The sequence below is a fragment of the Dreissena polymorpha genome, chromosome 1 (assembly GCF_020536995.1).
Source record: "Dreissena polymorpha isolate Duluth1 chromosome 1, UMN_Dpol_1.0, whole genome shotgun sequence".
Taxonomy (NCBI): Eukaryota; Metazoa; Mollusca; class Bivalvia; order Myida; family Dreissenidae; genus Dreissena; species Dreissena polymorpha.
Genome location: NC_068355.1, coordinates 51,892,004 through 51,907,466, shown reverse-complemented (window position 1 = coordinate 51,907,466; position 15,463 = coordinate 51,892,004). Strand labels below are relative to the sequence as shown.

The window sequence follows — 15,463 nt, the reverse complement described above, 5'->3', positions numbered from 1 at the left end:
TGTGTTTACTGCACAGGCTAATATGTTACCTCAAATGTTTTGCGCCTTATCCAAAAATGGGGCTTAAAGCATTCACTCTCTCTGTCTCAATGTCTGGGTATCTGTACCTCTATGCGAAGTTTCCTACCTCAGCCATAACTTTGCCTTACATTGTTTGATTTAAAGTAACTTCGCACAAATGTCAACCACCATAAGAAGACCCAAGTTTAGATTTCTTGAAATAGCTGGTGAGTCCACTTTAACTATGAGTTATACAATCTGAATAGATGCATTACAAGAAGTATTTATCGAGTCCAAAAGTTCAATAAATCAAAATGAACATTCTCAGATGAAAATAAAGCATTATTTGTACTCAGCTGCTTCATCATCATTAATGGTTCTTGCCTTGATGCACGTGTCCACATAATATAATTAGAAAGTTCATAACCTTGTAATGCTGAACTGTATTGATTATTGCCTCCATGGGGAAGTAAATGGTAGTATACTGGGATGACCAAGGAAATCTGTCTGTCTGTGTTCTCATAAACTGTTCTATGTACAACATTCAAACTTGAAAGCCTTTTATCATATCATAGGAAGTTTTTCTTGTTTTTATTTTTGTCCTTCCTATGTTAAAAAAACAAAAGTTATGCCCCATTACAAAAGCCATGCCCCATTACAAAAGTTATGTCCAATTACAAAAGTCATGCCCCTTCACAAAAGCTAAGCCCCCTTCACAAAAGCTATGCCCCCTTCACAAAAGCTATGCCCCTTTCTAAGAGTTATGCCACGTTTATACAAAAGATATACCCCATTGCAAAAGTTATGCCCCTTTTTCAACTTAGTCATTTTATAACATCGTTCTTCAAATCACAACATGTAGCGTCAGAGGTATTCTTTGTTACTGTTGTCACAAATTGTAGTTCATGCAGGCATGCTTTATTGCAAGTGAAAAGATGTAGGCCAAGGCACAATTATAGTAACAACATGTCAGCCTGTCAGACTACAAGTTTATAAGCAGTTGTAGTCAATCTAAATTATAAGTAACATCTCTTCTTACTGACCCTGAACTTTGTGATAGAAAATTCATATTGGATGGGAGCATAGCTTGAGCCAAATATCAATTTACTACCATGTATAAATTATTGTGACATTGGAAGGAGCTGTGTAACGAATTAATCCTTCTGAGGAACATTCTTTACCCACCATCAACATCATAATGTAACTAATCATAGCTATACTGTATTTAATAATGTCATCTCAGTTATTACCATGATGTTATTAAACTTTAATTTTAAACAATGACTACAAACAGGATATAAATCACTCGTGTTGAACATATCGGGAAAATAAATTGTAGCCATGTGATCGATCTTGCTTAGCCAACTTAACACAAGTATTCTGTATAAGTTTACTATTTCCCGCTCAGATATGCATTTGGGTCTCTAAGAAAATCAAGTGAAATTAAGTTTTTGCATTCAACATTCTTGATTTAAAGCCTTAATCTCCTGCCAAAAGATACTGATGAGCAGCAAACAGCATAAAACACGAACAGACTGCAAGTTACTCACAGGCTGCTATGGTTCTATGCAGTTTGCTTATAGCTATTTCCACTTTGCTTTTGACTGGAAAAGAGTTAAGATAAAGTCAATCTAAATTATTGTGTTCTCCCGTTTAGGCGTGCTATGTGAGTGGTGACTTAAACTGGGAAAAGGTTAAGATAAAGTCAATCCCAAGGGTTGCGTTCTCCAATTCAGGCGTGCTATGTGAGTGGTGACTTAAATTGGGAAAGGGTTAAGATAAAGTCCATCCCAAGGGTTGTGTTCTCCCGTTCAGGCGTGCTATGTGAGTGGTGACTTTAACTGGGAAAGGGTTAAGATAAAGTCCATCCCAAGGGTTGTGTTCTCACATTCAGGTGTGCTGTGTGAGTGGTGACTTAAACTGGGAAAGGGTTAAGATAAAGTCAATCCCAATGGTTGTGTTCTCTAATTCAGGCGTGCTATGTGAGTGGTGACTTAAACTGGGAAACGGTTAAGATAAAGTCCATCCCAAGGGTTGTGTTCTCCCATTCAGGTGTGCTATGTGAGTGGTGACTTAAACTGGGAAAGGGTTAAGATAAAGTCCATCCCAAGGGTTGTGTTCTCCCATTCAGGCATGCTATGTGAGTGGTGACTTAAACTGGGAAAGGGTTAAGATAAAGTCCATCCCAAGGGTTGTGTTCTCCCATTCAGGCATGCTATGTGAGTGGTGACTTAAACTGGGATTGGGTTAAAATAAAGTCCATCCCAAGGGTTATGTTCTCCCATTCAGGCGTGCTATGTGAGTGGTGACTTAAACTGGGAAAGGGTTAAGATAAAGTCAATCTCAATGGTTGTGTTCTCCCATGCAGGCGTGCTATGTGAGTGGTGACTACAATCAGGCCAAGACGGAGTGTGATGGTGACCCGACCCCCTTCAGGCGCCAGGTGGATCTCACAGAGTTTGACCTGCCAGAGGGTGCTCATAGGTACGATGCAGACGAGAGAAACTGGCTGTATGCATGTGCGTGAAGTGTCGTCCCAGATTAGCCTGTGCAGTCTGCACAGGCTTATTTGGGATGACACTTTTCGCTGTTATGGTATTTTGGGTTTAAAGGAAAATCAATATAAAAATAAAGATAAGGCCTATAGCGTTGTCCTTGATTAACCTATGTGGACTGCACAGTCTAAACTGAGACGACACTTTAATATTCACATACATTAAGCCCAGTTTTACCACAACAAGGCGTATATAAATGATTGTAATATGTTTTTGACAACATGGTAGTTCTAATAGTTTTTCAAACATTATTCCCAAATCTTCATAAAATGTTTGATGGTATTGAATTATCATTATTAAGTTTCATTTAAATTGTTTATACAATTTCACCTTAGACTGGAATTTCGATACTTTTAAAACCAAAACATGATTGGTGATTATAAGACATTATGAATTATTATATAAATAATTTGAGTCGCCGTCTGGGAAAACTGTTGTTTTGCATGTGTGTAAAGTGACATCAGAGATTAGCCTGCACAGGTTAATCAGTGAGGATGCTTTCTGCCTTCACAGGATTTTCATTTAGATGGCAGCTCATTTGATGAAAAAAGTGCTTTCTTCATTCCATTTTAGCTTGGTGGAGCTGGACTATGCATGCTTCAAGAGCCCAGAGGGTTTTTTCAACACTGAGCTCTGGGAGATGGACTACAAGAACCTTCAGAGACAGGTGTTCAATGCCATACAGCAGTGCCCCATGGACTCACGTAAACACATGTACAGGTAATCGACAGAGATTGGTGTTCAATGCCATACAGCAGTGCCTCATGGCCTCCCGTAAACACATGTACAGGTAATGGACAGAGACAGGTGTTCAATGCCATACAGCAGTGTTCCATAGACTCACGTAAACACATGTACAGGTAATGGACAGAGACAGGTGTACAATGCCATACAGCAGTGTCCCATGGACTCAAGTAAACACATGTACAGGTAATGAACAGAGACAGGTGTTCAATGCCATACAGCAATGCCACATGGACTCACATTAACACATGTACAGGTAATGGACAGAGACAGGTGTTCAATGCCATACAGCAGTGCCTCATGGACTCCCGTAAACACATGTACAGGTAATGGACAGAGACAGGTGTACAATGCCATACAGCAGTTCCCCATTGACTCAAGTTAACACATGTACAGGTAATGTACAGAGACAGGTGTACAATGCCATACAGCAGTGTCCCATAGACTCACGTAAACACATGTACAGGTAATGGACAGAGACAGGTGTACAATGCCATACAGCAGTGTCCCATGGACTCATGTAAACACATATGGACTAACATTAACACATGTACAGGTAATGGACAGAAACAGCTGTTCAATGCCATACAGCAATGCCCCATGGACTCACATAAACACACGTACAGGTAATCAACAGAGACAGGTGTTCAATGCCATACAGTATTGCCCCATGGTCTCAAGTAAACACATGTACAGGTAATGGACAGAGACAGGTGTTCAATGCCATACAGCAGTGCCCCATGGACTCACATAAACACATGTACAGGTAATGGATGGTAATTGGAGGTCACAGGGCAGTAGTGGATCTGGTGTTGGCTTAGCGGCCATTAGGTCCCAGAAATAAGGTCTAGAAATATTAGGTGTAGTTAAGAACATTTTATTGTCTAGGCTTGTTGATAGTTATTTTTGCTCATGAAAGCTCAGAGTTCTCATGGGGATCATTTAGGATTCCATCAGACGTAATTTAGTCCATTCATTAGTTTTTCATGTTTTATTTTTTACTGTACTGCTGGGTATATTTATGCCCCCCTTCAAAGAAGAGGGGGTATATTGTTTTGCACATGTCGTTTGGTTGGTAGGTCTGTCTGTTGGTCGGTCGGTCTGTCCACCAGATGGTTTCCGGATGATAACTCAAGAACGCTTAGGCCTAGGATAATGAAACTTCATAGATTCATTGATCATGACTGGCAGATGATCCCTATTGATTTTCAGGTCACTAGGTCAAAGGTCAAGGTCACAGTGACTCGAAATAGTAAAACGGTTTCCGGATGATAACTCAAGATTGCATAGGCCTAGGATCATGAAACTTCATAAGTACATTGATCATGACTGGCAGATGACCCTATGTTTTTTCAGGTCAAAGGTCAAGGTCACAGTGAGTTGAAACAGTAAAATGGTTTCCAGATGATAACTCAAGAATGCTTATGCCTAGGATCATGAAACTTCATAGTTACATTGACCATGACTGGCAAATGACCCCTATTGATTTTCAGGTCACTAGGTCAAAGGTCAAGGTCACAGTGACTCGAAATAGTAAAATGGTTTCCGGATGAAAACTAGAGAATGCTTATGCCTAGATTCATGAAACTTCATAGGTACATTGATCATGACTGGCTGATGACCCCTATTAATTTTCAGGTCACTAGGTCAAAGATCAAAGTCACAGTGACTAGAAACAGTAAAATGGTGTCCTCATGATAACTCAAGAATAATTAGGCCTAGGATATTGAAACTTCATAGGTACATTGATCATGACTGGCAGATAACCCCTATTAATTCAGGTCACTAGGTCAAAGGTCAAGGTCACAGTGACAAAAAACGTATTCACACAATGGCTGCCACTACAACTGTCAGCCCATATGGGGGGCAATCATGTTTTAAAAACAGTCCTTGTTTTGTTTTTTAAAGGTAAGAGGAATGATTTTGGGTGACTCTTTTTCAAATTTATGGAAATTGTTCTGGTCTTTTGCATATGTAGGTCACCAGAGCAAACACAAACTAAGTCACCAGTTCACATCTTAAAAATCCTTTTAAAAAGCTAGAGGCCACATTTATTACACAATAGTGATAAAAAATTAGTCATAATGTTTATCTTAACAATATTAAGGCCGAGCATGAATCGCTGTCATGTGCATCCAAAAACTAGGTCAAATTTAAGAAAAACCTTGCTTCCACTCTAGAGGCCACATCCATGATGCAATCTTGATGATATTTAGTCAAAATGTTTATCTGCACAATATCAAGGCAAAGTTTAAATTTGGTTAATTTGTGTCTGGAAACTAGGTCACCAGTTCAAACTAAACTTACCATTCTAGGGAAAACATTCATGATGCTTGGTCTGAATGTTAAACTAGGTCAAGTTTTAATCTTGATCAGGCGCATCCAAAACCTACGTCACAAAGGCCCCTATTCACCAACTGATTCTTAGACTTAAGTTTAAGAATTGTTTGTTGAATACAGACCCAGGTCAAATGCTTAAAAAGAACTTGTTAAAACCCTATAGGACTCATTTATTACTCAGTCTTGATGAAACTTGGTCTGAATGTTTTTGTAAATAAGTTTGAATCTTTGTCAAGATAGGTCAAGCACTAGATGACCAGGTGATGTCTTCAACAATTGATATCTGAGAAAATAGGTCAGTGTTTAAGGACCATCATTGCCCATTTGGTTTTGTTTTCATCTCACTACAGGGTGAGCTTTTGTTTGCACATTTTGTCAGTTGTAATTGTCTGTATATTTTTCATTCAAAATATATCTCCTCCTCAACATCTGGACAGGTTTACATGAAACTATTGAATGATCATTTGGTGACTTTGTTCAAATCATTCTGGTTCGCTGCATATGTGAGTCCCCAAAGCTAAAAATAGATTTTAAAAAGTGTAAGTCTTTGTTTCTTAAACTACAAAAACTACAACTCCCAGAGGATTATTATCCTGTCATCATAGTGTAGTCTACTACAAAGGTAGCTCAAATGATGACCCTGGAGTAACAGGGTCTATATATCGGTAAACTGATATAGCAAACTAACATTTGTAAATTCTTCTTTGAAACCACAAGGTCCAGAGCTAATATATTTGCTATTTGACGTCCTATACAAACTTTTGTTAAATGAGACCCTAATGGTCAAACATTTTATACAGATTTTATTTGCTAAAATAACATTTAAGTTAAAATTTTCTATTCTAAAATAATGGTGCGAGGGTCAAAACTGTTTTTTTCCTGAAATTCATATGGTCATAACTATAAAGAAAGTATTTTTTCAATCCTTAACTGGAAATGAATGTCATGCTTAACTCTCAAAATGTGGTCATTTATGATAAACTAATTTTCAGTTGCCTGCTCAATAATTATAAGTTCCAGAAACTAAGAGGAAAAACAGGGACAATACTTTCCACCATAACTGGACTTTTTCTGAATAGACCTATTTTTAACAAAAAATACCATAAAAGCGGAAAGTGTCACCCCTGATAAGCCTGTGCGGACTGTACACGCAAAACAGGGATGACACTTTACGCAAAGCCTGGTTTTTCCCAGAACACGGCTCAAATGTTTTTGCGTCTGCTTGCAGGTCTGTCTATCTGAGTGGAGGTGTGACAATGATCCCAGGGTTTGCAGAGCGGCTCCAGGAGGAGCTTCATAAGCTTGCCCCTCCTTCCGTGGTTGTAGAGGTAATGTGCAGTACTTACATACGAGCCTCGCTCTGGGAAAACAGGGCTTAATGCATCTACGTAAAATGTCATCCCAGATCAGCCTGTACAGTCTGCACAGGCTAATCAGGGACAACATTTTCTGTTTTTTTGCTAAAAAGAGACTTCCTTAACCAAAAAACCCCCCACAAACGGGGAGTCATCCAATGTCCGCACAGGCTAATACCAGTTTGGACAACACTTAATGCAATTGCATTAAGCCCGTTATCATAGAGAGAGGCTCAAGTAATATACAAGTTTTTGTGTTCAAGGGCATTTTGTTTGGATGCGTAAATTTTGTGATGAGATAAATTTCAAAATATACAGAAATGTTTATTGACTAAAGAAATACCATACATTTTTGTCCATTTTCTTAATCGAATATGGATTTACATATCTGAATGAAGTCACAGATATATCTCATGTTCAATGTGTTTAGAGACTATTATAGATTTTCGTTATGTCAAAAACCTCATTATACTTCATTTTTATTTGTGAAGATACTGTAGTTGTTTTCATATTGTCAAAATGTCTCCTGTGTACTTGCATAGTGTATTTGCTTTGTAGGTGCATGCCTCTCCACAGCGCTACCATGCGGCGTATATTGGAGCCTGCTCTGTGGCCTCCATGGACATATTTGAAATGAGCTGTGTCTCTACTGAGGAGTGGAGAAAGCACGGAGTGAAAGCCTGCAGTAAATGGGGAACCAACTGATCATGTGATGCCTATATATGGACATGTCACTGCGACCACAACAAACTGATCATTAGATGCCCATATATGGAGATGTCACTAGGGCACCAACTGATAATGTGATTCCCATATATGGAGATGTCACTGGGCCTACAACTGAGTGATCATCTGATGCCCATTTATGGAGATGTCACTTGGATCACAACTAATTTATCATGTGATGCCTATATATGGAGATGTCACTGGGGCACCAACTGATAATGTGGAGATGTCACTGGGCCCACAACTGAGTGATCATGTGATGCCCATTTATGGAGATGTTACTTGGATCACAACTAACTTACCATGTGATGCCCATATATGGAGATGTCACTGGTACCCCATCGAATTGATCCTGTGAGCCTCAGGGAAAAACTTGGTTTCATGCATTTTCGTAAAGTGTCATCAGATTAGCCTGTGCAGTCTAATTTGCAACGCCACATTGCACTTTTATGGAATTTTTCGTTTAAAGGAAGTCTCTCCTAAGCTAAAATTCCAGTTTAGGTAAAAAGTGTTGTCCCTGAAAAGACTGTGTAGACTGCACTTGCTAATCTGGGACGACACTTAATTAACATGCATTAAACCCATTTTTCCCAGCACAAGGCTTATGCGATACACAGCAATGGAAGATGTCACTAGGATACCAATCATTGATCATGCAGTGCTAATGGTTGAAATTATAACTCAAACATGTATTGAATAAGCAAAGAGCAATGTGGCTTATTAATCAATTAATCAAGATTAAATATGCGTACATGAAGTATTCAGTATAAATATTGTATCCCATAATTTTTACCTTTTTTTAATGCATTCTTTTATTTTGTTCAGATAAGGTCAAACAAGAATGCTTAAAAATAAATACTTGGTGTGTTATCATACAAAATTAGTAGTATTTTAAATGTCACATCATGTGCTTTTCAACTATAATGTTGTGCACAAAAATTACTAATGTTGTTTGGGTAGACTGATAATTTTGTTAACACAATTTATCATATCATTTTCAATACAAGTGATTATTATGTGGCCTAGTGAATTGGTCACTTGATCACCAAAAATGTGAAGTGCACTGATTGATGATGTCATATGGCATAAACATGTGTGCCTTGTTCTGGGAAAACTGGGCTTAATGCATGTATTGAAAATGTCATCCCAGATTAGCCTGTGCTGTCCACACAGGCTAATCAGGGACTACTTTTTCCGCTTTTATGGAATTTTTCATTCAGAGAAAGTCTCTTTAAGACAAAACTAAAGTCAAGGCGGAAATTGTCGTCCCTAAACTGTACAGACTAAACTGGGATGACTCTTTACATTAAGCTGAGTTTTTCCAGAACTAGACTGATTTGAACACTTCATCTTTATGATGTCATTTGCATGGCAACTTATTATATGGTATTAATTTATTTAACCCTTTCCCGCTCAGAAGCAAGGGGAAAATTGCTATATGCAAACAGCATAAAACCAGAACAGCCTAAGTTACTCGCTGTCTGTTCAGGTTTTATGCTGTTTGCTGCTCATCAGTATCTATTATTCTTAGGGTTTGAAATGAAGCCTTTAAAACTTGAATTTAGTAAGAAAGGTTTTAATTAAACTATCTATGGGACAACAAATTCGTCAAAATACTATCTAAGTATTAATGATTTTTCATAGCTTCAACTTTAAGGATGATGTTTAAAAGATTGCTTGCTATTAAGTTTTATACTAAATTGTCCGAGGTCGTCATGTTTAAGTTGACAAAGTGTGTTTTTTCTGATAAAATGTTGCAGTTAAATAGAATATACAGTCCTATTATTTGAAAAGAGACGTTTTGAACATAGGTGCAAGGTCACAGAAATTAAATTAAAATTGCAAATATTGTTCTGTACTAAAAGTATGTAGTCTAGCTATGTGATATAAAATGTAAAAATGGATTGTTCAATACAGTTGTTTATTTGTCATAAGCAATTATGATATTCAATCATTTCACATTTATATGTTAAACTTGAATATATATGATTTTATGTTAGTATTGTCATGTAAGTAGGCCACAGGTGCAGAAGAAATAGTTTAGATATGTTTATTTATTTATTATGAAAAGACTCTTAGAGAAATGTATTTTCTTTCAGAATACCCAAATGTTTTTATGTACAAATGTACACCAAGAATGATGTTTGATATTGTAGATATAATATAAATATGCTATTTATCTTTGAGTATATATGACTTTATTTTTATATATTGCAAAAGTATATATTATTCATTTGTTAAATTTAAACAACCTAAGCTAGATTTACTAGCATATATCAAATAGATAAACACATTTTACTTCAATATATATCAATTTAAAATGTATGTTGTCATAGATAAAATATTCTAGTTTTGTGTGAAAATTATATTGAGTTCCCATAACTTTACAGTAATGAGAATATTGTAAGATATACTGATCTATTTACTCTTCACTTTGTAGGCTTTTTATATGGCTGCATGAGGATTTTGTAAACACATACCATTTGGTTACCATGGTGCCTTTACTCTGACATGCGTACAGTATAGTTGATGATTTCCCCCAAGAAAATTAATTAATTTGCAAAGTTTCTTTACACCATTTTATGACCCGTTTTTACTTATGATTGTAATCCTTTTTTTTTTTTCACACAATCCCTGAAAAGTGACTATTTTGTACTTCAAACGAATGTTAGTTTTGCAGTGATAACGGAATCAATTAATTTTTAAACTTACTGTTTTAGATCTTACAAACAAAATTGTATTGGATTTTAATCAGACTCAAAGGCAAGTATTTCATTTATAAGGAATATAGTCTGTTATGTATAATGTAGTGAATATTTGTTCTTGGCTACAGGTAATTTTGTGTTTGGTCAAATGAAATTTTGGTGGAAATAAAAAGGCTTTATAATATGATTGTCTTATCAAATGTTTATTATATCATAATTACATTTGTGATACGGTAAAATGCTTTTTGTCTTACCTGCATGATTTTGATTTCATGTTTCATGCTTTGGTTACCGGACTATTTGCATATGTATTTGTATATTATGATGCTCTCAAATGATTTTGTGGCAAATAGCTTTATTGTTTTATATTTTGGTTTTCTCTAGCCTTTATACGTAATGAATGTTTATGTCAATACTTATTTATTATACCACTTATACCACAGTGAAGAAGTTGGAGCCTCTATTCTGGAAACAACATTGACGTCTGTTCAATATAACCATGATTATAACAACTTCTATATAACCATGATTTTAACAAATTGCTACACATAAAAACATTCATGATGGGGTGTGTGTGTGTTTGCCACTATTGTGGCAAGCTTTTGTTAACCCTTTCCCCCATAAGAAGCAAAGTGAAAATGGCTTTTCCACTATAAAACCATAACAGCCTTCGAGTAACTGGCAGTCTGTTCAGGTTTTATGCTTTTTGCTGCTCATCAGTATCTAAGGGTTAGAAATGAAGCCTTGAATTTGTTAAGAAGGGTATTTAAATAAATTCAACTTTCTATTGGTGTACAAATGCGTCAAAATACCTATCAAAGTGGTAAAGTGTTAAAACTAGAGGACTCTGTATTGGATGTTGGTGATTGTGTTTGTGCATTTTATGCTGTTTACTTTTGCATTCCATACATTTGTATACATTTTGTGATATTAGCCTACTGACTACACAATTTTGTCGTGTCAGCCTTTAAAAATATACGTTCAGTAATTATTTGCTTTCATAGTGTACATATTTTTTGATTTGGTGATTTTATCCATTTGAATTGTACCTAGCGATTACACTTTTTTTGCAATTCTTACATCGTTGATCGGAATTGTTGTTGTTTTTAAGGATTTTTTAAAATTGAAACAGCTGCAAATTAGCTCTGTTATCATTCATCAAGACCATAAAAAGTTTACAAAGATTGAAATATACTGAGCATAATGGAAGTTGCACAAATGAGTTTTGGTTATAAGCATAATTACATTATGTTCAACTTATCATTCTTGCATAACCACATTTATTATAATTCAAGTACTGTTCAATGACATTCCATTTAGGGTGTAGTCGTGCCTGCTCATAAAATGGGACCAAGTTTTCCTACACATGTGTATTTTGTTTTTGTTTTTCTTGTAGACAGTGAAAACTATAGCTTTGGTGTCCAAAACCACATTCCAGCTTTTGAATTACATTTTGTTGTAGATCTCCCATGTTGTATCTGGTGGGTTTGGTACATTTAGTGTAATACAGATTTTATCTCCAAATATTGTATTCTTCTAAGAAAAAGAAGTGCCAGTTTAGTTTTATGTATGTCAAATCTTATAGTAAAGATAACTGCAAGTTAAAAAACTGCTACAGATTTTTGCACCTTAGTATTTATTCCTTACAGGGTCATTAGTACATTAAACTGTAGGAATACCTGTAGGTAAGATACACTGAGGCATGCCATTGGGGAATAATTATTACCATTAATAGTAATGGCATTTCAAAGTGCTTTCAAAGATCGATAAAAATACATCCGAGTTAAAATTTGTTTCTCTAATTCCACATCATGATTTTCACTTGTTCTATTGAATACATACATTTAAGTTATTTTCTTGTTGTAAATGCATCCTGCAAAAATGAAAATATAACAAGCAGGAGTAAAAGTGAAATGTAGTTTCAGGATTAGGCATTTAACAGTTGAAATTTAAACAAAATTGATCTTAGATATTGTAAAAACAATTGAAACAGTTGTAGTTTAATGATTGTACTACCCTTTGTAGTATTTCATGCCTTATGTAAATTGTTGAATGATATTTAAGATATTTTTATTAGCTCATCTATTTATTTTTTTTTAATTATGAGCTATTGTCATCACCTTGGCGTTGGCGTCTGCGTCGGTTTCCGGTTAAGTTTTGCGTTTAGGTCCACTTTTCTCATAAAGTATCAATCCTATTGCATTCAAACTTGGTATACTTACTTACTATCATGAAGAGACTGGGCAGGCAAAGTTAGATAACTCTGGCGTGCATTTTGACAGAATTATGTGCCCTTTTTATACTTAGAAAATTGAAAATTTAGGTCCATTTTATTCCTCAAGTATCTAAGCTTTTGCTTTCATACTTGCAACACTTACTAACTATCATAAGGGGACTGTGCAGGCAAAGTAATGTAACTCTGACTGGCATTTTGACAGAATTATGTGCCCTTTTTATACTTAAAAAATTGAAAATTGTGTTATGTTATGTGTTTTGGCCCACATTTCCCCTAAAGTATCAGAGATATTGCTTTCTTACTTGGAACACTTGCAAACTATCATTAGGGGACAGTAAAGGACAAGTTGCATAACTCTGGTTGTCATTTTTACGGAATTATTGCCCTTTTTTTACTTAGTAACTTTGAATATATTGTTAAATTTTGTGTTAAGATCCGCTTAACGTCTAAAGTATCAAGGCTATTGCTTTCAAACTTCAAATTCTTTCATGCCATCATGAGGGTACTGCACCTGGCAAGTTGAATTTTACCTTGACCTTTGAATGACCTTGACTCTCAAGGTCAAATTATTAAATTTTGCTAAAATTGCCATAACTTCTTTATTTATGATTAGATTTGATTGATACTTTGACAAAACAACTCTTACCTGACATACCACAATAGACTCCACCCAAACCATTCCCCACGCCCCTTCCCCCCCCCCCCCCCTCAGAATCCCCCCCCCCCCCCTTTTTTTTAAAGATCATCTAATAAATGACCACCACACTCTTACAATATAACCCCCCACCCCCCCCCCCCCAAAAAAAAAATAATTATTATTATTTTTTTAAACATGGTTAAAAAAACACAAATATTTATTTTTATTATTAACCAGGTTTTCCGAAGGAAAAAACTGGTTATTTTATTTTTGAAATACCGTCCAACCATCTCATCCAAGAATCCCCCCCCCCCCCAACAATTTTTTTTTTCATTTTTGGAAGATAATGTAATAAATGACCACACCCCCACACTATACACCCTTCTCCACTCCACCCCTCCCTCCTTTGTGATTGAAATTGAGATAGGTCCCTTCACCTTTAAAAAGAAAAATAGATGAGCCGTCTGCACGGCGGTGCTCTTGTTAAATTATACCATTAAATGCTTCTTTTAAATTTATATATATTAATATCCTCAATTTTGTTTTCATTGTGATTTCCAAAGGTGTTGTGTACCACATGTGTTGTATATGTTATTCCCTTGTTCTTTTTTTGTGGGCATATACAGTTTACTTGTTTAAAGAAGAAAATGATGTCATACTGTAACTTACTTTTGCTTTTTAAAATATATGTGTTTATGTATATTATAAAGATTATAGAAACATACAGCGAATTTTTTTTGTTCATTTAATGGTTGTGTGTCCTTTTTGCTTTGTTGTTATGTTCTTACATTTTTTGGCGTAGCTGTATACGCCAGCTTTTTACCTAATCCTGACCATTGTAAGCGACCAATCAATTTGAATATAAAATTGACCGCCAGAAGGCCTTAAACTTTTCTCAGTAGAAAACGTGCATTCTACAAATAGATTTCACATTAACATTAATATGTTATTTCATAGACTGTCTTATTTTTGGGAAGTATAAGGTATGAAAAGGGATACTACAGTTCGTTCAGCAACGATGTTAACTGCGTATTCAGCATGAAACTATAATATTGTATCTCTAATAATAAGGTTTGAGAGATAGACCAGTTTCACACTCAATTCTCAACATTAATACAGAGTGTGTGCCCCTTATTATTAAGAAGAATGTCAGCGCCCGAGCGTTTGTACTTAAAGGATGTGTTCTCATATTTGGTAATTATTACAATATTGCATTCTGTGCACTCATAAATTTTAGATCATATTAGTATTTTTGTTAAGTAACCTGATATATGCTTTGACTAAAATATTTAAAATTGTTTTCAAATTGGCCATTAAACACAATCCAGCAGTGGAATTTTTACCTCACTTCAATGCATTGCATTCCAACCCGCAAGGTATCAAGGTCAGTTTGCGGTCAGTTACAGAAATTGTTATATAAATGCTATCGGGAAACTTGAAGTTTATTTATCAGAAAGATACTTAATAAAGATATTCGGCGATATTATTATGGTATGTTAATCATAGATTTTTAATGTGTTTTCAACAATTGCATAATAAGGACCTTACTTACTTACTTATGCGTTCCATCTTCTTATGGCCGTTATACTTGCAGTTGTGATGCAGTGATGAACTGCACTGTTTGTGGTAGGTTGTCTGGAATTGCCCCACAGTTTGGTTTAAAGGGTTGTTTCTGTTGGCCAATATGTTTGGCGGGCCTCTTCCAGGTTGGGGCAGCTCTGTAGTATGTGGAAGGGCGTTCTTAGGCTCGGCATCGACATGAAGCTGTTTCAGCAAGTCCAAGTCTATTCATGTGCTTTTGAAGACAACAGTGTCCAGTTCTGAGCCTGAAGATGATGGTTTGACTGTGTCTGTTGAGTTTGTCGATGCTGTCTTTCTGGGGTTGGTATCCATCATTTTTGTCATTCCATTCTGTGGTGAATTTTTTCTTGAGTAAGGTTTTTGCATCATGGTATGATATTGGGGGTTGGGGCTGCTCCTTCTTTGATCCCTCCTTGGCAAGCTTGTCTGCAGCTTCGTTACCGGCTATGCCTACATGGGCAGGTATCCACTGTAGCACAACATTGTTGTGGTCTGACAGGTGGCAAATGTGTGCCAGCAGCTGTCTTGTGGTATCTGATGGTCCTGCTGAGAGGAACTGTAGGGCTGACAGTGAGTCTGTGAGG

The 15,463-nt window shown here is 36.1% G+C and overlaps 1 protein-coding gene across 4 annotated transcripts in view; it reads left to right on the top strand.

Moving 5' to 3' along the window:
* Window positions 1–12,229, top strand: part of LOC127880612 (uncharacterized) — a 108,108-nt gene extending 95,879 nt beyond the window's left edge. For all 4 annotated transcript variants that reach the window (XM_052427923.1, XM_052427936.1, XM_052427946.1 and 1 more), the window contains 4 exons: window positions 2,369–2,484; window positions 3,129–3,275; window positions 6,868–6,967; window positions 7,553–12,229. In XM_052427923.1, the coding sequence (XP_052283883.1) occupies window positions 2,369–2,484; window positions 3,129–3,275; window positions 6,868–6,967; window positions 7,553–7,699 (510 nt within the window). In that variant the 3' untranslated portion in view covers window positions 7,700–12,229. The remainder of the gene's footprint in view (window positions 1–2,368; window positions 2,485–3,128; window positions 3,276–6,867; window positions 6,968–7,552) is intronic.
* The last annotated feature ends 3,234 nt before the right edge of the window (window positions 12,230–15,463 follow it).